Raw genomic sequence first — 24,465 nt, forward strand, 5'->3', positions numbered from 1 at the left:
GGTGTTTTTTTTTTTTTTTTTTTTTTTTAAGTAGTTTTCTTGTTGCTAAAAATTATTTTGGACAGTAATTTTATTATCTGAAAAATGTTTTATTGGCAAAGTGGAATGGAACCTTTATTTGTACAAACACGTTCCAGTGCATTTTTAAAGCCAGCCTAATGGATTTAGAAAAAGTTATTATTTGATGACTCTAGTAAATCAGCTCATCCCTACTATCCACATACTTTACAGTCAGCTTAGATAGAGGAATAGAGGTAGATATTGGTCCTTTGTGGTCTTTTAGCATTTAAATCTGATAAAATTCCACAATTTAAAAAAGTCCCAGATGTCAGCATTTGAAGTGCTTTCACTGGTAAAGGGCAAACAATGTTCAAGGTGAAGTATTAAATTTAGTTCTCCTGTATTTTAGAGTTACTCTACTACCTTTTCTCTTTTTTTAAATATTTTTTTTAGTTGTTGATAGACCTTTATTTATTTATATGTGTTGCTGAGAATTGAACCCAGTGCCTCACACATGCCAGGCAAGTGTGCTACTGCTGAGACCGAGCCCCAGCCCTCTAATACCTTTTTTTAAAACAGTAAAGTTTATTGTGATTTTTTTTATCTGTTTTGATACTCAAATTTTGGCTTAATTGCAAATTTGTTGACTTTTTTTCACCTAGTTTAAATATTATTTTTTTAATATTTTACTGTATTGGAATTAAATCCAGTTCCTGTGCATACTAGGGCCTGAGCTACACCCCCAGCCTTTTTAAATTTGAGATAGGGTCTCACTGAGTTGCCCATGCTAGCCTTGAACATGCAATCCTCCTGTCTCAGCCTTCTGAGTCGCTGGCAGTACAGGCATGCACCACCATTCTCAGCTCTTCAGTCCCTAATTGAAATGTTATCAACAACTGACCAATACAAAGTAGATACATTTTCTGTTACTTAGAAGATTTGTGATTTTGAAAATACTTTTCTTTGTTTCATTAAAGGATGACCAGATTATTAACTGGCTGCTGGAATTCCGCTCCTCTATCATGTACTTGACAAAAGACTTCGAGCAGCTTATCAACATTCTTTTGGTAAGTTTACCATTTATTTTACTTATTGATTCACTACTTTGAAAATAGTAAGTACCAGTGAACTGTTTTCATTATCTTCACCCAACACCAGAGATTGCCTTGGTTGAATAGAAGTCAGACGGTGGTGGAGGAGTATTTGGCTTTTCTTGGTCACCTTGTTTCAGCACAGACAGTCTTCCTCAGACCATGTCTCAGCATGATTGCTTCTCATTTTGTACCCCGTAAGTGGTTACTCTTTTCTTCTCTCTCCCTTCTTCCCTTCTTTCTTTCCTCTCTTTTTCTATTTTGGCCCACAGTTCTGGCCCAAGGTCAAGGGGTTACATCTGCTGATGGCTGCCTTGCTGACAGTTCTGAGGTAGTATAGGATATCACCTATAGGCAGTAAGCAGGCAGTGTGTGCACACATGTTTGTGTGTACGTGTGGGTTAGAAAAATAAAAACCCTCTTAATAAAAATATTTTCTTCTCTTTTCATACTGACATATTTTCACCATGGAAGATTCCAGGGTGCAAGTTAGCATTCTGATCATTTGTTCCCTTGGAGGCCTCTAGATTCATGTTGAGCTATGGTTTTGTTGAATTGAAATTTGCTTTAGTGAATCACTGACAGTCTTAGAACTCGATTAGGAATTTGTAGCTGTTTAAAAATGATCCAGGGCTAGGGTTGTGGCTCAGCGGTAGATTGCTCGCCTAGCACATGCAAGGCCCTGGGTTCGATCCTCAATACCACATAAAAATAAATAAATAAAGGTATTAAAAAATGATTAAGCTGGGTGAGGTGGCACATACCTGTAAACCCAATGATTTTGGAGGCTGAGGCAGGAGGATCATCAGTTTGAGGCCATCCTAGGCAACTTAATGAGACCCTGTCTCAAGATAAAAAAAGGTCTGGGGATATAGGTTATTGGTAGAGTGCTCCTGGGTTCAATTTCCAGTACTGCAAAAACAAAACAAAACTGTCAAGTTGCTTTACCTTTTTTTTTTTTTTTCTTTTGGTTGTAAATGTAATCATTGTACTTAGTTTGGACTGTAGAGAAACAGCTTTTTTTTGGTATAGCTGATTATTGTCTAAGTCTGTGACATATTTTTTTTTGTTGTTGTTTTAAAAGCCCGAGTGATCATTAAGGAAGGTGACATAGATGTTTCAGATTCTGATGATGAAGATGATAGTAAGTATAAAAAAGGATTAAAGCAAAAAATGCCTTCTTAGAGAATATATCCTTAGTGATAGAATATACTTGCACCTGTTCTATTAAGTAGATGGCAACAAATGATAACCTTTGGTAGAATCTTTTTGATACATTTAATACATTTAGCATTACTATGTAATTGGTTGGCATAAATTTATTGCTGATACAGTCTACTTAATCTTCATTGATAGTGAGTTGTAGAGAAAAATCTTGAAACAATTTATCTCATAAGATCTTTAGTTTGGGGGCTGGGTTGTAGCTCAGTGGTTGAGTGCTTACCTCGCAGGCATGAGGCACTGGGTTCAATCCTCAGTACCACATAAAAATAAATAAATAAATAATTTTAAAAAAAGATCTTCAGTTTTGCTTAGCAAGTGCTTTCATCTTCCTAGTTTTAAGTATTGTGTTGATGTTCATGCTCTTGACTTTTTCTCCTTTTAGATCTTCCTGCAAATTTTGACACATGTCACAGAGCCTTGCAAATAATAGCAAGATATGTCCCATCGTGAGTATATTTTTCAATAGTAGTGTTTAATACTTAAGAAATTATGGTTAGACCAGAGACGTAGCTCAATAACAGGGTGCTTGCCTAGCATGTGCAAGGCCCTTGGGCCAATCCCCAGTGCTGTAAAGAGAAAGAAAGAAAATTATAATCAATTAGTAGGAAATTATAAAATGCAAATTCGCACCAAAACTCAAATGGTATGGTGTGGTTTTGTATTTTGTTGATGAAATCACATTTTTACAAAAAATGATTTTTCTTTTTTCTATTCATTATCTAATTATTTAAAAAACTTCTATGCAGATTCTCCCCCAGTTTTTGTATAGTGGTTGGAATTTTGCTTTTATCTTCAACTGATGTGCTATCCAAATATTTTCAATGAGAAACCTCTGTATTTGTGTCATGCCATTATGAATAAAAATTGCAGTTCTAAGAAAAGCTTTGCAGGTTTGTGGGTTTCTTTTGGAGGGGTGGACTTCTAGTTTCCTCTGTAGGTTCATTGTTTAACTTATATGCAAGTTGATGATTTATTTTCCCTTTTTGAAGTGTGTGTGTGTGTGTATATATATATTTTATATATATATATATGTGTATATATATATTTTATATATATATATGTGTATATATATATTTTATATATATATGTGTATATATATATTTTATATATATATATGTATATATATATATAAAATAGGTAGACATAGATATATGTGTATAAATATATAAAAATATCATGTGGAATATTTTGATTTTTAAACTGAAGCTCTGTTAAAACTTGTAGAGGAAAAGCTTTCCCTTTGATTTGCTATCGATGTTAAAGTTAGTAAAGCTTATTTTTCCCTAAGTTAATTTAGATTTTCTCTGAAACTATGCATTCATTTTAACTTTGAATTGTTTGAGGTATAGGGGTTCTTTTTTCCCTTGTGATCTATCCATATTTGCTTTTAGAAGAAAAATGTTCCTTTCTAGAAAATTTAGTTAACATGGATTGATTAATTTTTTTTTTTTTAATAGGACACCATGGTTTCTTATGCCAATACTGGTGGAAAAATTTCCATTTGTTAGAAAATCAGAGAGAACATTGGTAAGAGATTTTTTTCATGGCAGAAATAATGGAAAGATTGTTTTATGTGGTGTTGTGTCTTTTTCTTAAAAATTGCTTTCTAAAGGTAATTCCTTTTCTTTTCTCTTTTTTTTTTTGGGCGGGGGGGNTTGCTGAGTTGCTTAGGGCCTCACTAAATTGCTGATGCTGGCTTTGAACGTGATCCTCCTGTCCCAGCCTCTCAAGCTGCTGGGATTACAGGTGTGCGCCACCTTGCTTGGCTGAGACTCTGTCTCAAAAAACAAAAAGGGGTGGGGATGTGGCTCAATGGTAAAGCATCTCTGAATTTGATTCCCAGTAACCCCCCCACCCCCAAAATTTCTGCCTAAGTATTTGTGCAACTTTCTTTTTTCCTCCTGCAGTGCTGAGGATGGGGCTGAGGGTCTTGCACATGCTAGGCGAGTGGCTTACTATTGAGCTCTATTCCCACCCAGCCCTGTTCAATATTTATATATTGGTGTAGGTTTTGATAAATGACAGTGGTTACCTTTTAAGCATAGAGTTTTCCCTAAAGTATTAACATGTTAAATAAGTAGTTAATAACTTTTGTTAATATTTGTGATAGTGTGCTTCAAGTGAAACATTGTAAACTATCATATTGTTTGTGAAAATAGATGCAAAAATTCTCAAAAAATACTAGCAGACTGATTTTAGCAACTTAAGACAATTTATGTACCATAAGCAAATGAGGCTGATTTAATAAATTAACATACACTGTATCAGTAGAATAAAGAATAGAGGGGCTGGGATGGTGGCTCAGCATAGAGTGCTCATCTAGCACATTCGAGGCCCTGTGTTCCATCCTCAGCACCACATTAAAAAATAAATAAAATAAAGGTATTGTTTCTAACTACTTCCAAAAAATGTTAAAAAAAAATAAAACAATGGAAATCAGATGGTCCCCTCAGCAGATGCAGAAAAAGTATTTGACAAACACTCTAACCCTTTCAGGTCAAAAGCAGAAATGAATTTTCTTAATCTGATAAAGGTCATCTATGAAAAACCCACAGGTTATCATCAGACTCAATGGTGCGAGACCAGTTTTCCCTAACATGAGGAACAGAACAAGGATATCTGCTTTTGTTTCTGTTTCGCAGTGGTGTCTCATTATGTTACCCAGACACAAGCCATCCTGCTACCTCAACTTTCTGAGAAGCTGTGACTATATACATGTACACCACAGGGTACCTATTCTTGCCATCTATCTAACCAGGGCATTTAGGCAAGAAAAGAATTGCAAAGAATCCAGATGGAAAGCAGGACATAAGACGGTGGCTCAGCCTGTACATAGACAAGAATTACTGGAAGATAGCTACTTGGAAGACTGAGGCAGGAGGATCACAGGTTTGAGGCCAGCCTGTGCAACTTAACCCATTCTTAAAATACAAAAAGGATTGGGTGTGTGGGCTGGGGCTGTAACTCAGTGGCAGAGCACTTGTCTAGCATGTGTGATTCATTGGGTTCGATCCTTAGCACCACATTAAAAGAAAAAAAAGAAAGAAAATAAAGGCATGTTGTCTATCTACAACTACAAAAAAAATAATAATTAAAAAAGGGATGGATGTATAGCTCAGTGATAGGCCACCTCTATGTTCAATCCCCAGAATTGCCCCCCCCCCCAAAAAAAAGGGAAGGAAAAAAAGGGAAGAAGTAAAACTTAAATATAACCTTTTTGTGGATTTTAAGGAATCCATTAAAAACCTACTAGAGCTAATGTACTTGGATATTCGTAAGCAAAAGAATGAAGTGTATGGATATCAGCATATAAAAAATCTGAAAATGGATAAGAGCCTAAAAATAACAAAACTGTAAAACTCTTGAAAGTTGGGTGGGTGGTGCAGGCCTCTAATCCCAGCTACTCTGGAATCTGAGTGAGGTAGGAGGATCCCAAGTTCGAGGTCAGCTTTAGCAACCCAGGGTGACCCTATCAAAATAAAAAGGCCTGGGGAGATAACTCAGTGGTAGAGCATCCCTGAGTTCAGTCTCTAGTTTTATAAAAAAACAAACAAAGCAAGAAAACCAAAACCTAGTCAGAAAGGCCTTAGAAGAAAACATACATGTATAAGTTTTCATGGCATTGAATCAGGCAATAGTTTCTGGATGTGATGTCTGAAGCATGAGCATCAAAGAAAAGATTCATCAATTAGACTTCAGAATTAAATGGTTTGCTTCATAGGATGCTTTCAAGGAAATAAGAAAACACTCCAGATAATGGGAGAAAATATTTGCAAATCAGGTATCTGATAAAGGATTTTTATCTATTAAAAACAAACAAACAAACAAAACCCAACTTACAACATAGTGAAAAGAAGCTCATCTCAGGGAAATGTAGATCAGCACTGCTTCACGCCTACTAGCATGGCCATGATAAGACCACCACAGGAACAAGCGACGTTAAGGATAGGTAGAACCTGGAACTCCATTGCTAGAAAACTGAAATGGTGCAGTCCTGTGGAAAACAGTCTTGGTAATTTCTTCAGAAGGTTAAATGTAGAATTACTATATGGCTTCATTGTTTCCACTGTGTACCCAAGATAAATGAAAATAAGTCTACCAAAACTAAACTTATATGTGAATGTTCATAGCAACATTATATTCACAACAGTCTAAAAGTAGAAACAACTTTAATATTTACAGACTCAGAAAACAGGTTAGATCTGTACAACAAAATATTCAGCAAATAAGTACAGGCTATAATATGAGTGAACCTTAAAAACATTACAGATGACCACATGAGTCCATTTATATGAAATATCTAGAATACACAAATTAATAGAAAGTAGCTGCTTAAGGATGGACTTCTAGGACATGGGGTTTCTGTTTAGGGTGATGTTTCAAAATTGAACATGGTGATGATCACACAGCTCTGAGTATATTAAAACTGTTTTACACTTTATTTTTCACAGTATAGTTGGGTTTGAACTCAGGGTGCTTTACCACTGAGCTACATCCCCAGCCCTTTTTATTTGTTAGTTTGAGACAAGGTCTCACTAAATTGCTCAGTCTGACCTTGAACTTGTAATCTTCCTGCCTCAATCTCCTAAGTAGCTGGGTTCACAGGTGTGTGCCACCACACCTGCCCTGTGTGTACAATAAATGTATAAATTACATGAGATGCATTATAAAAAGGATAGCTTTTTAAAACACTGTGAAAGTATGTAAAATTATAGATTCAGTTTAGTTGGAATAATTGGAGTGATTAAATTATGCTGAATGTAATATATAGAAACAGTAAAATTTTTGTATTGTTAGATAATTTTATTTGTGTTTAAACATATAAAGATATAATTTATGTTTTGCTTATATAATAAACATTCTGTTGAAATGTGTATTTTTTGTTTTATGCTTTTAGGAGTGTTATGTTCATAATTTACTAAGGATAAGTGTGTATTTTCCAACCTTGAGACATGAAATTCTGGAGCTTATTATTGAAAAACTGCTTAAGTTGGATGTAAGTGTTGAATAATCTACTTTTTCTTGATTTCTTGTATTGGATATATTTTGTTTGTTGGCAGCAGTGGAAAAGAATCTACAAATTTCACCATCCTTTGCTGCTTTGCTCTTAACATATGTGAACTCTGTGCTGGGAGTTCTGGACAGTGATGGGGGAAAGGCATTTACACAGTCACTCAAAGGGAAAAGTACATCAGAAGAAGCACACATGTTAGGAGCTGGAGTACCTGATATGGAGGGGTGGCACCCAGCAGGGCCTTCCTGAGGAAGTAATGTTGAAATGGGGTTTTTTTTTTTTTTTCATTTGAAGTTTTTTTAAAAAAAGGCAAATTGCAATGCTAAACAAGTAAAAGTACTGTGAGGAGACCTGTAATAAGAGGCAGAAAATGTGAAAGGGGGTGGTGGATTCTAGTGGTATTGTGGAGGAAAGGTGAACTGGTCCTTGAGACCGAGTTGGAAGTGGGAAAGCAGAGGGTATGGGAAGGAAATCCTTCAGAGGACAGAATCTTGGTGTTACCATTAGTAGCAGAAAGAAACATCACGAGGAGGAAGTTGGAGGATCTATGTTCCCTTTTGGACAGGTGGAGCTGAGTGTCGGGGTGCTGGTGGACAACCTGTGGGGTGATGCAGTTAGGGCCAGGAGAGGAAGGCCATAGAAGCAGGGGAATGGATACCTGGGGTATCTGGAAGAAGGAAGGGTCCAGTTGGCACCATGATAATGCTGACCTTTGAAGAAGACTGAGCAAAGCAAGTGCTTGATTTGTGATAACAGGAGGTCTTTGCTGCCTTTTGGAGGGCCTCATCACTGAAGAGTGAGGACCGTTCCAGGAGAAAGTGGGTGGTTCGGAAGCAAGGCTGTGAGAAACCTCTGTGAGTGGGGGGAAGACAGCTGCCTTGGTGAGACAGAACAAAGTGAGTCTTCAGTGGTATAGAATAGAAGACAGACAGATCCAGCCATTTGTAGTCACCTGATCCTTGACAAAGTTGCCAAATACGTATATTGGAGAAAAGAGCTTTTTAAATAAATGGTGCTGGGAAAACTGTTTATCCACATGTAGAAGAATGAGACTAGACCCCCATCTCTCTCTCTCTGCACAAAACCTAACCCTAACTCAAAAGGATTGAGGGGGTTGGGATTATGGCTCAGAGGTAGAGTACTTGCCTAGCATGTGTGAGGCACTGGGTTTGATTCTTAGTACTGCATATAAATAAATAAAATAAAGGTCCACTAACAGCTAAAAAAAAAAAAAAAAAATGGATTGAGGACCTAGGAATTAGACCAGAAACTATGCTAGAAGAAATATAGGGTCATCGCTCCAGCCTGTTACATAGGCAACAACTTCTCAGTAGGAGCCCTATAGCTCAGGAAATAGTGTGAATAAATGTTAACAAATGGATAGCATCAAATTAAGCTTCTGCACAACAAAGGGAGCAATTAGGAATGTGAAGAGAAGTTACAGAATTGGAGAAAATTTTTGGTTGCTCCTTTCTGACTGAGAATTACTGTCTAGAATATATAAATTATAGAACTCAACATCAAAAAATCAAATTACCCAATTAATAATAATAAATAATAAATGCTGGAGAGGATGTAGAGAAAAAGAAACGCTTTTGCACTATTGATGGTACTATAAATTAGTACAACCATTATGGAGATCAGTATGGAGCTTCCTCAAAAGACTAGGCCTGGAACCAGCATATGACCCAGCTCTACCACTCCTCAGTATGTATCCTGAAGAATTAAAATCATCTCACTGCAGTGATACATGCATACCATGTTTTTTTTTTTTTTTTTTTAAAGAGAGAGTGGAGGGAGAGAGAGAGAGAGAGAGAATTTTTTTAATATTTATTTTTTAGCTTTTCGGCGGACACAACATCTTTGTTTGTATGTGGTGCTGAGGATCGAACCCGGGCCGCACGCATGCCAGACGAGCGCGCTACCGCTTGAACCACATCCTCAGCCCCCTGCATACCATGTTTATAGTAGCACAATTCACAGTAGCCAAATCATGGAACCAGCCTGGGTGTCCATCAGTGGATGAATAGATAATGAAAATGTGGTGTATATAGTGAAGTTTTATTCAGCCATAAAGACAAAATAAATTATGTCATTTGCAGCAAAATGGATGGAACTTGAGAACATTATTTTGTCAAGCAAAGTAAGTTATTCAGAAGGACAAGGGTGGTATATTTTCTCTTATACAGAAGCTAGATGGGAAGAAGGAAAAGAAAAGTGGGGTTAGATTTCATGAAAATTAAAGGGAGATCAGTAGAGGAAAGGGACTAAAGGGTACAAGGATGAGAGGGAGGGGAGAAATGTTGGGAAGTGATGTTAGTCAAATTACGTTGTTAACACTGTGCATGTGTGAATATTTAACAGCAAATCCATCATTATGTATAACTGTATTGTACCAATAGAAATAGTAGAAAAACAAAACCAAAGTAGGTCTTGCAAGAGCTGGCAGTTGTGCATGCTGGCAGCATTTCCTTGGGGTTACCTTACTGTTCAGCTGCATTTGGAATCTGTTGTCTTTTTCTAGTGTATTCTGAAGGAACATTCCGAAGGTTGTCTATAGGTATCAGGCAAAGATAATTGAAAAGGCATGATTTGGGTAGTATGCTGAACAGGATGTGTGAGGTGTGAAGAGTAATCATTCACTTGAGCTTGCAGCTTATCCTTTTTTGCTCAGGTGATTGACGACATGGTTCTGAAAGAATATGTGAGTGTCCAGAGCATAGAAAGAGATGCGTATGTTGATTTTGATGAGGCTGATTGAGTGCATGTGTCACATTGCAGTTCATGTTGATTTCATTCAAGTATGTAGTGAAAGAAGCTTGGATTATAATATTTAGTATTGGCATAATATTAGAGTATGACACTTAAATTCCTTCACAATCCAGATCAGTTCATGGATCTGTACCATAACTGTGGGTTTTTTAAAAATATTTTCAGTTGTAGCTGGACACAATACTTTTATTTATTTATTTTTATGTGGTGCTGAGGATCGAACCCAGAGCCTCGCATATGCTAGGCAAGCATTCTACCACTGAGCCACAACCCCAGCCCCATTATTGTGTTTTAACAATTTATCATACAGATACTTCTAAAGTATATGTAGCATAGGAACTTCAGCCCTCAGATGTATTTTGAATGCTTTCATTTTTTGTCTTTTGTGTTATAATGTAGGTGAATGCATCCCGGCAGGATATCGAAGATGCTGAGGAAATAGCAGCTCAAACTGGTGGTGCCACAGATTCCACAGAAGGATTGTTTAATATGGTCAGCATTTCTGTTAATGAGAACGGACATGGGAAGTTCACTGTTTCAGAATGTGGGAAGAGACAACTAGTAGTGTCTCACTTTTTCAAGGGTTAACATAATTTAGCAAAACTGAAAACAGTTCCTTCAGTGAGTAGTTTGTTACCATGTGTTTACTGCCTGGGGTAATTGGTTTGTTTCCAAGGATTTGAATTTGGATTTGGTGAAATAGGTTTCACATCCATCCATAAAATTTTTTTCATTGTGTTACTGTGAACCACACACTGTGAGGGAGTAATAAATAGAAGAGCAGGAGTCTGGGGTGGTGTTGAGGTGGGTTCAGGTCCTCTTGGGAAGTGTCAGGGAGCAGGACAGGGTGAGGATGGTGCTCCTTGAGGCCAGGCTCTCCCGGGAAGTGTCTGCAGCTCATCCTGCCAATTGCTCTGAAGAGGAATTGCTCCTGGAGTTTGGTCCCAGCTTGACACCAGGATCTGACCCTTTCCGACCGCCTATCAGTCAATCAAGTATTGGTCCTCAGACATTGTCTTGGGCTACTTTTCTGCTGAAGAAGGGAAGCAGCTGTTAGTTTGGTAGACAACATGCCTACCAGCATGAGGTGGATACCCTGATTTGGGAAAGCGGACCCAGATATTAGCACCAGAAGTATGAGCTGGGGGAGTCGGATGTTTGCATGGCCAGTTCTTTGTGGTTGTTCCTGAGGCCTTGGGTTCCATCCCAACACCTAAATAAATAAATGGGATATAATCAGCAGCTGCTGCTCTGGATCTGGGCTTCTGTTTTTTGACTTGCATCGCTGACTGAGAGCCCATGCCTGGGAAGGTGTCTGCATTTTCTCTCACAGGAAATAGTCGCTGTGAAGGTTTTCTAAGTAAAACCTTAATTTTTTAATGTCAATTTTTACTTCTAAGGATGAAGATGAAGAAACTCAACCTCAGACCAAGGCTGATCATCCAGAGCAGCTTGACCAGATGGTCCATCCTGTGGCTGAACGCTTGGACATCCTGCTGTCCTTGCTGTTGTCCTACATCAAGGATGTCTGCTATGTGGACGGTAACCACTGTGATAATTTCCATAGCTAATGTACCTGGCTCTGTGCTGGGTGTTTTCTATACATTTTCTGTAGTAATAAGAAAAATCTCTCAGGCTATCAGATAGGAAGGTTTTAGAGAGATCAGCTTACTTGCTAATGAATATAACATGGCTTGAAAATGGCGGGACTGGTATTAAGACTTAGTTATAGGGCTGCAGCTATAGCTCAGTAGTACAGCGCTTGCCTAGCATATATGAGGTGCTGGTTCAATTGTCAGCACTACATATAAGTAAATAAAATAATGGTCTATTTGCAACTAAAAATATTTATTAAAAAACATTACATTTGGGCTGGGGTTGTGGCTCTGCGGTAGAGTGCTTGCCTAGCATGTGTGAGTTGCTGCGTTCGATCCTTAGCACCACATAAAAATAAATAAAATAAATGTATTGTGTCCAATTACAACTAAAAAAATATTTAAACAAAAAACTTATATTTATCTTTGGAGGCTGTGGTCTTTTTACTAATGTGTTAAAAGATGATATATGGAATTTGGTCAATTTTAGTCAGAGGTCAGACAGCACTCAAGTTGCTCAAGATGTGTGAGAATGGTGTAGTAGCTATCACAGTGTGGTGCTTACATTACATTCTGAGTTTAGAGGGTCTTTGCTTGGTACCATTGTGTCAGGTTTTGGGACTGTACTGAACAAATCTCGTGCTGCTTGCCCTCATGAAACAGCCTGGAGATTTTGCCAATGAAGAACAATTTTTGTCCCTGCGTTTTGCTAACATTTAAGAATAAGCTTACTTAAGGTGCTGGGGGTATAGCTCAGTTGGAAGAGTGCTTGTCTCTCAAGCCCAAGGCCCTGGGTTCAATCCCCAGCACCAAAAAAAAAAAAAAAAAAAAAAAAAGAATAAGCTTACTTAACTGCGTAATCAGATTTGAATCTACTTAACTCTGCTACTAGTTTATTGCTGTTACTTTTTGGTACTGGGTATTGAACTCACAGGCACTCGACCACTGAGCCATATCCCCAGTTTTGTATTTTATTTAGAGATAGGGTCTTACTGAGTTGCTTAGGGCCTCGCTTTTGCTGAGGCTAGTTTGAACTCATGATCCTCCTGCCTCAGCCTCCAGGACTGCTGGGATTACAGCTTTGCCCCACCATGCCTGGATACAATGCTATATTTCTTATTGGTATCTTTAAAAAAATATATTTATTTTTTAAAATTGTAGTTGGACTCAGTACCTTTATTTTTTATTAATTTTTATGTGGTACTGAGAATTGAACCCAGGGCCTCACATGCTAGGCGAGTGCTCTACTGTTGAGCCACAACCCGCCTCCCTTCCCTTTTAATTTGACAAATGAAACTGGTAGCTTGAAAATAGTTTTTATTCATGAAACTGAAATGCCAAATTTTCTTTGCAGGTAAGATTGATAACAACAAAACAAAGGATTTATATCGCGATCTCGTAACTATCTTTGACAAACTCCTCCTGCCTACTCATGCTTCCTGCCATGTACAGTTTTTCATGTTTTACCTCTGTAGCTTCAAATTGGTGAGTGAAAAAAGTCACTAACATTATTTTATTCTTGCCCACAATTTTTCCCTTTAAAATTGCATACAGAAAGACCATGAGGGATTTCTTTTCCTTGAGTGCAGTTTAGTAGTACTTTTATTTATTTATTTATTATTTATTTATTTATTATTTTTTAATATTTTTTAGTTGTAGATGGACACAATATCTTTATTTATTTTTATGTGGTGCTGAGGATTGAACCCAGTGCCTCACACATGCAAAGCAAGAGCTCTACCACTGAGCTACAGCCCCAGCCCTTACTAGTACTTTTAAATAAAATTGCATTCCCCTTTCAATATCTGGAAAGAAAAGGGAATTGGCTGCTGTCATCCTGAAGCTGTCATCCTTAGCTTGATCACTAGGTGGTGCCCTTCCCTTCAGTTCAGTCCGTTTTATTAAAATCTCATATGGGATATTGAATAACTATTTTCTTTATTCCCTCTTAGGATTGAGTCCTACCTACCTAGATCCAGCCAATTTTGTTTATGTGTGGGCGGAGGGGTGCTGGGGATTGACTCCAGGGGTGCAGTAATACTGCTCTCATAGCTACATGTATTGCCCATATAGCTACATAATATGTTCTAATAGCTGTATCTCCAGCTTTTATATTTTTTTATTTTGAGACAGGGTCTTACTAAGTTGCCTAGACTAGTCTTGCACTTTTGATTCTCCTGCCTCAGCCTCCCCAGTTGCTGGGATTATAGGCATACACTACCACACCTGGTTCCAATCAGCCAACCAGAATTTTTTAATCCAGAATTTTTTTGGCTTTCTTATTGGGAGGACAAAGGAAATGCAGGAGACTCTTGTAGTTGCTTACAAGAGTGTAAAATATGTAAGACTTTAAAAACAGTCTGTCCAAATCCACCCAAATCCGAGTGTTGCTAACTTTAGAAAAGAGCTATTTGCTATTTGGGAGAAGTTGGAGAAGTTGGAGGTTGTGCCCTTTGTTAAGAAGCTTAGTCAGTCTTTTTGTTGTTGTTGTTTATTTTATGTGGTGTTGAGGGTTGAACCCAGTGCCTCACACGTGCATGGCAAGCACTCTGCCACTGAGCTATAGTCCCAGCACTAGTCAGTCTTTTTTTTCCAAAATTAGCATGATTAATCAAACACCAGCTGTACTTGAATCCTTACTTCTGTGTATGATTAAGTCAATGTGGGCAGAGAGACGGGAAGGGTACTTTGCACGCTCAGGAGGAATTCCCATGGGGAATCCCAGGGAGTGTGGATTATCACTGGTTTCCAGGTCTGGCTGAGCATTTTAGATTCACTTGAAGAGTTTTCACAGTGTGCAGATTCCAAAACCCTGTCTCAAACCTACTGCATATATACACTCAGAGTAGATCCCTTTTTCTTTCTTACTCAAGAGGCTGTTTGGCCTGGCCCTAATTACCTGGGTTCAAGTGATTTTTCCTGCCTCAGCCTCCCAGGTAGCTGGGTTGATAGGCATGGTGCAACCAGCACATCAGACACTTCAGTGTTGATTTTGATGCTTAGCTAGGTGAGGGATCCATTAGATCAATAATACCAGGGTGCTTTTTAAGCTGTGTTAAATAGCATTAGCTTAAAACTTAGGAACCATGATCATTTTATTTATTATTTAGCAGTACAACTGAGATACCAGAACTTTCTTCCCACATTGGTGAAGTAAAAATCTGAGGATTCTGATAACCAAAGTATATTAAGCATTTAAAAAAGATAAGGTCAACACCTTTTCTTTTTATAGGGATTTGCAGAAGCATTTTTGGAACATCTTTGGAAAAAATTGCAGGATCCAAATAATCCTGCCATCATCAGGCAAGCTGCTGGAAATTATATTGGGAGCTTTTTGGCAAGAGCTAAATTTATTCCTCTTATGTAAGTAACCTAATTTTCCATGTACTTTTTAATACCATGTTTTAAAAAAGATTATAGCATTGTCTTGAGGCAAAAAAAAAAGGTCTCTTTTTTGGGGGGTCTATATTTAAAATGAATAAAATCTGTTTTCCCCATTCTGTTCAAGATGTTTATGTTTTCAAAAGGCAAATTTCAGAGTAAAGTGTCTCCTGTTTTAGATGGCAACCCCATATTGCAAGGCTTTTGTTATCGGTTTTGTGTGTGGTTGCGTTGGAACGTGGAAATCCATTTGTCTTCATGGGTAGCATAGTGCCATATACTATTTTCACTCTTGTAGGTTTGTCTTTTTTTTTTTTTTTTTTTTAAAGAGAGAGTGGAGGGAGAGAGAGAGAGAGAGANTTTTTTTTTTTTTTTTTTTTTTTTTTTTTTTTTTTAGTACCGGGGATTGAACCTAGGGGCACTGAGCCACATCCCCGACCCTTTCATTTTTTGTTCTGAGACAGGGTCTTACTAAGTTGCTTAGGGCCTCAGTCAGCTGTTGAGGCTGGCTTTGAACTTGGGATCCTCCTACCTCAGCCTCCTGAGCTGCTAGAATTACAGGAGTGCACCACAACACTGGTTTTTTGTCATTTTTCATTTGCACTTCAACTCAGATTGTATCTGTTGAAGCTGAAGAAAAACCCTTTAGAAAGGCAATAGGAAGCGCTGGGGATGTAACTGAGCATGTGCTGAGCAAGGCAGTTGGGTGGGGCGGGGAGGAAAGGTTATACAAATACCTAACTAGGAGGCCAGTTTTTTCAAATAATCCATGAAAACATCCTTAGGCAAGGATGCTGCTAAAAATCTTTCCCCAACAAATTAAGAGCAATCTGGCTTAAATTGTTGATCTTAGGACTTAATCAGAATCCCATGGGCACCAGATTGTCTTCCTCTGAGATGTTGGTGCTTGAGCCAATTCTTTGGCTATATCACCTTAGGGCCCTGTTTCTCCTCGAAGGCGGCTGCTGCTCTGCCTTGTGATTGGAGTGTTACCTTCCCCTGTCCTTTATCTTCTGCTTCTCTCTGCACATGGTGGTCTGTTTCCCCTGGTCCTGGGGATAGAACTGGGGATTTTATCATGCCAGGCAAGTGCTCTACCACTGACCTATGTCCCTGGCCTGTGGGAGGTAATGTACAGGAGTTTGTGACGTTTTCATGGTTTGTGATGAATGGCTGTTGTGTGGTTTTTGTCAGTCTAGTTTTCTTCTGAAATAAGTAAAGTTGACTTGAACTTTTCTTCTCTCCAGTACTGTAAAGTCGTGCCTGGACCTTTTGGTTAACTGGCTGCACATATACCTAAATAACCAGGATTCAGGAACAAAGGCCTTTTGTGACGTTGCTCTCCATGGACCATTTTATTCAGCCTGCCAAGCTGTGTTCTACACTTTTGTTTTTAGACACAAGCAGCTTTTAAGTGGAAACCTGAAGGAAGGTCAGTGATGTGGGATCGATGGTCTCAGACTGGATTTTCTTAGAAAACCAAATTTTGATTACTTAATTACTTAATCACTCTTTAGAATAATGATACTTTGCTTTTTGGAGATGTTGGTAAAAACTATGGGTTAGGAAAACTGCATGTGCACTCACATTGTTACAAATAATTTCAAGTTGCTCGGACCCTAGAATCCCTTCAGTCTCCTTTTTTCTGTTAATGGACTTGAGGTTGAGATTCCTGCCTCGAAGACAGTGAAATGGGAAGTCATCTTCACAATTGGGGCTGCTTGGGATGGGCCAGTGCCCTGCACAAAACTTCTGACACCCCCTTTCCTTGTCCTCATAACAACCCAGTAAAGGGTGTGGCTTGCGAGTATGCATCATTGGCAGTAAATCAGTTTAGGCTGTTTTGTTTATTTTCATGAAAAAGTTAAATAGTTTTGGAGCTATTTTCTTTAAACCAGGGCTTCTCAGTCTTGGCATAATCCTTCATTGCGGGGGTTGTCCTGTGTATTGTGTAGCAGCACCCCTTACCTCCACCTGCTGGGGTCAGTAACAACTCCCTGCACACCCCCAGGGTGACAGTTAAAACTACCTCTGGACACTGCACATGTCCTCTGGGCATAGTCTCCTTGGGTGGGAATCACCACTCGGCTGAAACTTGAATGTTGTTATGTTTGTCATATGTCTACTTAGACCCTGCCTGTTTTTAAAAGGATGTAGGGGTTAAAATTAGTTGTGAACTAGTAGAAAGTTAGGGTTTATTACAAGGTAATCAAAATTTGGTTTTCTTTGTATACATTTTTTTTTGTATAAATTTGTATAATTTTTTTTTCTTTGCCAGGAATCTTGATTTGAGAGGAAATGTTTCTTAAAAGCCATGATGTTATATATATGTAATTTTTTTTTTTTTGGTACTGGAGAGTGAACTCGGGCACTTGACTGAGCCACATCCCCAGTCGTATTTTGTATTTTATTTGGAGACAGGGTCTCACCCAGTTGCTTAGTGCCTCACTTTTGCTGAGGCTGGCTTTGAACTCTTGATCCTCGTGCCTCAGCCCCTAAGCTGCTGGGATTACAGGCATGCACCACCATGCTTGGCTTCTAATTTTTTTTTTTTTTAACCAAAATATATGTTGAAAAAATTCTGTTAAGGACCGAGGCAAGAGGATTGCAAAATATATAGTGTTTACATGTATTTTTTTAGGAGTTGATTATGGTTCAGATTTGGAATGTCCCACAAAGGCTCATGTGTTGAAGGCAGCAATGTTCTGATGTGGGGCTTTTAGGAAATGACTGGATCACCATCTTGTCACTGGATTAAGTTGCCTCAGCAACTTAGACTCTCTCAAAGTAAAAAATAATGACTGGGGTTATAGCTCAGTGATAAAGCACCCCAGATTCAATAGGGGTTTATTACAAGGTAATCAAAATTTGGTTTTCTTTGTATAAATAAATGCCAGGAATCTTGATTTGAAGGGGTGGGAACAAACCAAAACAGAACAAAAAATTGGGCATGGTTGTACATGTCTGTAATCCCAGTTACTCAAGATGCTGAGACAGGAGGCTCACAGGTTTGAGGTTAGTCTGGACAACTTGGTGAGATGCCATCTCAAAGTATGAAAGAGATTGAGCTCAGTGGTAGAGTTCCTCTGGGTTCAATTCCTAGTACCACCAAAAGGTGAGGGAAGGCTCTTAGTCAGCTTTTCAGTGCTGAGAAAATACCTGAGAAAAACAACCTAAACAAGGAAAGATTTATTTTAGGTCGTAGTTTCAGAGGTTTCAGTTCAAGGTTGGCTGGTTCCATTGCTTGGGGTTGAGGAGGTAGAACATCATGGTGGAAGGCATGGTGGAAGAAAGCAGCTTACTTCATGGTAGCCGAGGAGCATAGAGAAACTAGGGACAATACATTCCCTTCCAGGGCATGTCCCCAATGACCTACTTCTACCAATTAGGCCCTACCATTCAAAATTTCTACCACCTCCCAGTAGTCTGTACAGATTATGAATCCACCAGTGGATTAATCCAGTGATGAGATTAGAGCCCTTGTGATCCAGTCATTTCCTAAAACCCCCCACATCAGAACATTGCTGCCTTCAACACATGAGCCTTTGTGGGACATTCCAGATCTGAACCATAATCAACTCCTAAGAAAATATATGTAAACACTAGTTGGTCTGCTTGCTTCTTAAATGCTACATGTGGAGTCTGAATTTTACTAAGCAGAAAGGTTTTTTGTTTTTCTTGAGATGAGGGTCTTGCTACGTGGTACTCTCACCTCTGCCTCCTGAGTGGCTGGGACTGCAGGCATGTGCCACCACCTATAATTATACTAATTCCAAGTCAAAAGAAATACCAACAACTAATGCATACTGAAAATGTTGTTCACCTTCACTGATAATTTAAGACATGCAATTGAAAACGAGGTTGCTGTTTTGTTGCCCAACATGATTATAACTGCAGTCAGATCCCAAGGTCTTTTCCCTCCCTATGAACTCAGCACATGCTGAGCTTACAAATATGGTAAGTCCAGATTGCCCTGTTATCTCAGCCCACTAGGAGCAGGTGCTTAAAACTCCTGTTCAGAAAAGCGGCCTCAGGCACGAATGGATGCTATCAATCTGGTGTGTTCTTCTGAGCCACACATTGTGAGGCTGTCTACCTTTATTTCTGCAAATAACTAACTTGTTGAGATTGTTTTTTCTTGAGGTCTGCAGATTGAACCCAGGGCCTTGTTCATGCGAAGCACATGCTCTACCACTGAGCATGTGTGATGATTTGAGCTGTTAAAGTTCAGATTTTCTGTTATATTTGTATCTTAAATTTCTTTTTTTTTAAATCAAAGGTTTGAGGTATCTTCAAAGTCTCAATTTTGAACGTATAGTAATGAGTCAGCTAAACCCTCTGAAGATTTGCCTGCCATCAGTGGTTAACTTTTTTGCAGCCATTACAAAGTAAGTTAATTACACTCTCTTTTATGAAATTATTTAACAATAAATTTATGAGATTGACACAAGGTGTGAGAACCAAATTTATGTTCATATTAGTATTGTAAATTCCATTATATTTCTCAGAATTAGTAACAATAAAACATTGCAAAAACAACAACCCAGCTCTTGCAGGAAATATTGCATTGTAGCTATTGTTTTTCTATTTTGGTGCCATTGGTAGTTGCTACTACTTTTTATTCAGAGATAAACTCCACAGAAACATAGGCCTTTTTTTTTTTTTTTTTTGTATTGGGGATTGCACTCAGGGGCAGTCAGCCACTGAGCCACATCCCCAGTCCTATTTTGTATTTTATTTAGAGACAGGGTCTCACTGAGTTGCTTAGCACCTCACTGTTGCTGATGCTGGCTTTGAACTCGTGATCTCCTGCCTCAGCCTCCTGAGCCACTGGGATTACAGGTGTGCGCCACTGCACCTAACATCATAGGCATTTTGAAGTAATTAATGAAACCAGTAGACAGAGAGGTACAAACCAAAGATGTCTGGTAGAGTGACAGCTGGAATAGTAATAAAAATAAACTGAACACAAGGTAAGTGTCCATAAAAAGGAGGCGACTGTGTGAGAAAAGCACCTGCTATCTCATCTCAGGCCTAGTCACTCTGGCATCTCTGACTGTGTGCCAGACAAAGGTCCACGCACTTTACATAGGACTCATTTAGTCCTCCCATAACGCCCTGTGAGTGTCTCACCAGCCCCCATTTGTAACTGGAGAGATGGGGGCATGGGGTAAATTTCTTGCCTGAAGTCATGTATCTAGATTGTGGAGCTGGGATGTCAGTGCAAGCTGTGGGGCTCAGTGGCAGAGTGCTTACCTAACGTGTGTAAAGCCCTGGTTTCATCCCCAGGACCAAAAAGAAAGAAAGAAAGTAATATGTAGGAAGCCTGTCTCCTCTGTCCACTCACTAAGTGACTCTGCTTCTGGGAGGAAGTGATTCAGACTTTTGGCATCTAGTGGGGGTATTCAGGCAGGGTGGAAGCTGAAAGTCTTCAACAGTGAGGACTCTTCTCTTGTCATTCCTCAGCCTCGTTCAAGGTCTCTTCTCTCCCCTGAGATGGCAAAGTGGTAGTGGGACTGGAGTGTGGCTGATGACAGAGTGTTCCATCCCCAGCACCACACACACACACACAAACATAGTGAAGGTTTAGAAAAGGAATAAAAAACCCAATTAGTAATAGCATTGAAAGGTTTCTGCACATTGCCGAAGCCAGGAAGCAGCTGGAAGGGTGTGGACTGAGGAAGTAAAGCAGAGGCAGCAGCCTCTGGAATGTTCTTGAGGTGGGGGTAGAGGGCTGCAGCTGATGGTGCAGCTGGTCAGAAGCTCTGGGTTTGGGGTTGGCACATGCAGCAAGGGTCAGGGGCAAGTGAACGTGAGCCTGAGAGCAGGGGTTGAAATACAGGCCGTGTCTGGGAGTCTGCACTGGTCCACAGCTGTCAAGAGATTTGAGCTGCTGTTCTGGTGATTGCTTTTTTATCAAGTTTTTGTTGAGATTTGTTAGTTTTTCAGTATTGGGAGTGACATAGGAACATTGTTGCATGTGTGTCCTGGTGTATGTGCTCATAGTTCTTGTCACACACCCCAAAATGTGGTGGCTGGGTCCAGGAGGGACAGAAGTCACCAAGTAGGGAGTGGAAGGTTATCCGTGGCTGATGGAATAGAAATAGGAGTGTGCTGCTTAAAGTCGCAGTGGCGCCCGGGAACCTGGGGTTATCTGAGTGAGCGCTGCGGGCGACAAGGTGGGAGTAGAATGGCCACAGTGAGCTAAGCCCGCCCTGGAGGAATGGCACGGATGCTAAGTCACTTAGAGATAACTTCCAGAAAAACTGACAGCGTATGGGCTTGTTGTTTTTCTGTTACCAGGTGGTTCTGTCTGTCTTCACTGTGCCTGTGCCCCTCTTACCAGTTTCTGAGACCATGACTCAATCCCATGGCCATCCCTCTTTCAGTCAAGCCAGCTCTGACTTTCCATTGCCAACTACTCTTCCTCAATGTACTGGAATCCCTCTTCAACAACCCCCTGATTTTTTTTGCCTTTTGGTACTGGGGATTGAACCTAGGGACACTTGACCTCTGAGCTATGCTCAGTACTTTTTATTTTAAAATTTGAGGTAGAATGTCACTTTGTTGCCATAGGTCTACCTGAATTGCTCAGACCAGCCTTGAACTTGGTGATCCTCCTGCCTCAGCCTCCCATGTGACTGGGGATTACAGATGTGCACCCCTTCACCCACAAATCCTCTTAGTTCTGTGCTACCAGGCCCAGCTTCAGTTCTTTCAAAATAATAGAAATAAAGACATTCATCTAATGTAACTAATTGTGTAAACTAATTATATGAACTGTTTGCTTGCCAAACCTAGTACTACCTGTTAATCTAAGCCCAACTAATCATTCTAAGTGATGTTTACTATAGTCTCTTCCTTAGCATATGTGTCAATAATAGGCCTGAGAGCTGTATTCTGAAAGTATTATTATTATTATTATTATTATTTTATTATACTTGTTCTGTTCTGCATCTTGCTCTGGTCATTTTAATGGTCACACTCGTCACATCCATGCAAGAGTAATTCTAGCATGTCAGTGGTCTCTGGTTTTGTTGTTCACAGTAAATACCAGCTAGTTTTCTGCTACACTATCATTGAGAGGAACAATCGCCAGATGCTACCAATTATTAGAAGCACAGCTGGAGGGGACTCAGTGCAGACCTGCACAAACCCACTCGATACCTTCTTCCCCTTCGATCCTTGTGTGCTTAAGAGGTAAGTTCTCTCAGACAGAGACACTGGCAGTGGTGAATTTAAATGTTAGAGATGTTTGCTTTTCCCAAGGGTGGGATTTAGGGTTGCTTTGTCATTAGATGGCCCGATTTGGGTGTTAGGCTTCAGGGTCGCTTTACACATGTTCACAGGCCCAAAGTAGAGAATGCCTGGAGTGTTGGAGGGTTTCACAGGCTTCCCAGTGTCTGTAGCTCTTCACCTTGGTAGGGGCCCAGATGTAGACAGAGCCCAGGGGCTTTTTGTTTGTATTTTTTTAAAAAATGGTTAAGGGACTGGGGATCCCTTCCTGGATGAGATGCCAGGAAGGGAGGGGCTGCCTTTTCCTGGTTCATCTCTTCTGCTGACTACTTCCTTCCTCTAGAGACCACAGCTCATACTGCTGCTCAGGACAGAAGCCAAGTGGTGTGTCTAGATGGGCTGTCCTGGAAATCCCAGCCAGCCTTCACTTTGCGTTTGGATAAGGAAGCAAGACTTTTGCTTATTAAATAGTCCTAACTAGCAGCATGACCATCTGGAATTGTTTGGCCCCCCAAGTCTTGGTTGACTGCAATCAGATTAGTTGGTTTTCCTACTTGGTTTTCAGGTTACTATAGGAATCTAAAAAAGAATTTCAGAATATTATAGTTTTGTTTTCATTTAGAGTTACTAAAACATAATTTTCCAGGGCTGGGGTTGTGGCTCAAGTGCCAGAGTGCTCACCTAGCATGTGTGGGGCACTGGGTTCTATCCTCAGCACCATGTAAAAGTAAAATCAAAATATTACATCCACCTAAAACTAAAAAGTAGGTAATTATTTAAAAAAATTGTCCGTATGGTTTAGAAACAATTTCACTTGAAATATAAGAAATAAGAGGTATAAAATTCCTTATGTAAGGATGAAGTTTAATATTATTTGAGCTATAATCTTTACTTCTTGGTTTTGGGGACTAGATCTTGTGAGAAAATGGCTGAACATCTTTTGACTTTTGCTAAAGTATTTAACTGGACTTTGGTGTGTGATCCTTATTAACAGATCAAAGAAATTCATTGATCCTATTTATCAGATATGGGAAGACATTAGTGCTGAGGAGCTACAGGAGCTTAAGAAACCCATTAGAAAGGTGAGTGTATGATACAGCACTCTTTCTGGGAATTTCCTTTGTGGTTATGGTCATAGTCACATGGTAAACAGCAGTTTATTTATTTATTTATTTTTTATTGGTTGTTCAAAACATTACAAAGCTCTTGACATATCGTAAACAGCAGTTTACACTTTACAAACACTACATTTGTTTTCATTCTGCCTTTATAAAAGTTCCAGGCCCAGGTTATGTTCTTCTGTAAAGAGAGTTGGTTTCTTGACCAGATACTTCCATACACTAACTTTGAGAAGTAGTTAATGAAAATTAGCTGAACTGATTTAAATCTTTACCACTCATTAGCTATTACCAGTGAGTAAGAATTTGCAGTTGCCGTGTTTTGAAATGATGCCAGAGGTTTATATTAATTGTGTGGACCTTGGTGAATGTGGGCTGACAGTGCTAATCTGGAGTACGTCCTCCAGTAACCATTAGGGGGAGCTGGTCAATTAATGCCAGACAAGAACATAGGTATTTAACAAGTAAAAAGTAAATAAAAATAAATGCAGCACATTTATTTCCATTAAAGACTGCTTTAATGTACCTATCTCCCTTTGTAAAATTAATTATTTATTTTTGTCATACTGGGGATTGAATTCAGGGCCTGCTGCGTGTTGGGCAGGCTCTTGACCACTGAGCTATAACCCATTTTTAGCCCATTTTCTTTTTTTATGAGTAATCATTGGAAAGCTTATTTTATTTATTTTTTCTTTATAGTTTGCAGTTGGGGGGTGGATCATTCATTCACATCGTGTTAGATGCGCGGTCTGTGACACTGAGCAAGAATGTCATGTCCTATTCCCCTGTCCTCATTGAGTGTAAAATGTTTGAAAGTCAACTTTAGACAAATAATTACAACATGTTCTGAGCACTTATGAGGGTAGTTTTTAATAAAGAAGTGTGCATCAGAGGAATCTTTTGGAATTATTTATCTTCATCCTTACAGAAATAGCACATTCCTGAGAAAGCAGTTTGTTCTCTCCCTCTCTCCCTCCCTCCTCTCTCCCTCCCTCCTCTCTCCCTCCCTCTTCTCTCCCTCCCTCCTCTCTCCC

At 39.3% G+C, this 24,465-nt stretch overlaps 1 protein-coding gene across 1 annotated transcript in view; it reads left to right on the top strand.

Annotated features, from left to right (window-relative positions):
- Rrn3 (RRN3 homolog, RNA polymerase I transcription factor) overlaps positions 1-24,004 on the top strand; it is a 31,658-nt gene extending 7,654 nt beyond the window's left edge. The window contains exons 4-17 of the mRNA XM_015491080.2: positions 978-1,067; positions 1,159-1,288; positions 2,176-2,235; positions 2,698-2,761; positions 3,773-3,842; positions 7,213-7,311; positions 10,501-10,593; positions 11,502-11,643; positions 13,051-13,181; positions 14,929-15,059; positions 16,325-16,509; positions 19,357-19,465; positions 22,125-22,277; positions 23,308-24,004. Of these exons, the coding sequence (XP_015346566.1) occupies positions 978-1,067; positions 1,159-1,288; positions 2,176-2,235; positions 2,698-2,761; positions 3,773-3,842; positions 7,213-7,311; positions 10,501-10,593; positions 11,502-11,643; positions 13,051-13,181; positions 14,929-15,059; positions 16,325-16,509; positions 19,357-19,465; positions 22,125-22,277; positions 23,308-23,407 (1,557 nt within the window). The 3' untranslated portion in view covers positions 23,408-24,004. The remainder of the gene's footprint in view (positions 1-977; positions 1,068-1,158; positions 1,289-2,175; positions 2,236-2,697; positions 2,762-3,772; positions 3,843-7,212; positions 7,312-10,500; positions 10,594-11,501; positions 11,644-13,050; positions 13,182-14,928; positions 15,060-16,324; positions 16,510-19,356; positions 19,466-22,124; positions 22,278-23,307) is intronic.
- Positions 24,005-24,465: the final 461 nt, after the last annotated feature.

Source organism: Marmota marmota, unplaced genomic scaffold, assembly GCF_001458135.2.
Source record: "Marmota marmota marmota unplaced genomic scaffold, marMar, whole genome shotgun sequence".
Classification (NCBI taxonomy): Eukaryota; Metazoa; Chordata; class Mammalia; order Rodentia; family Sciuridae; genus Marmota; species Marmota marmota.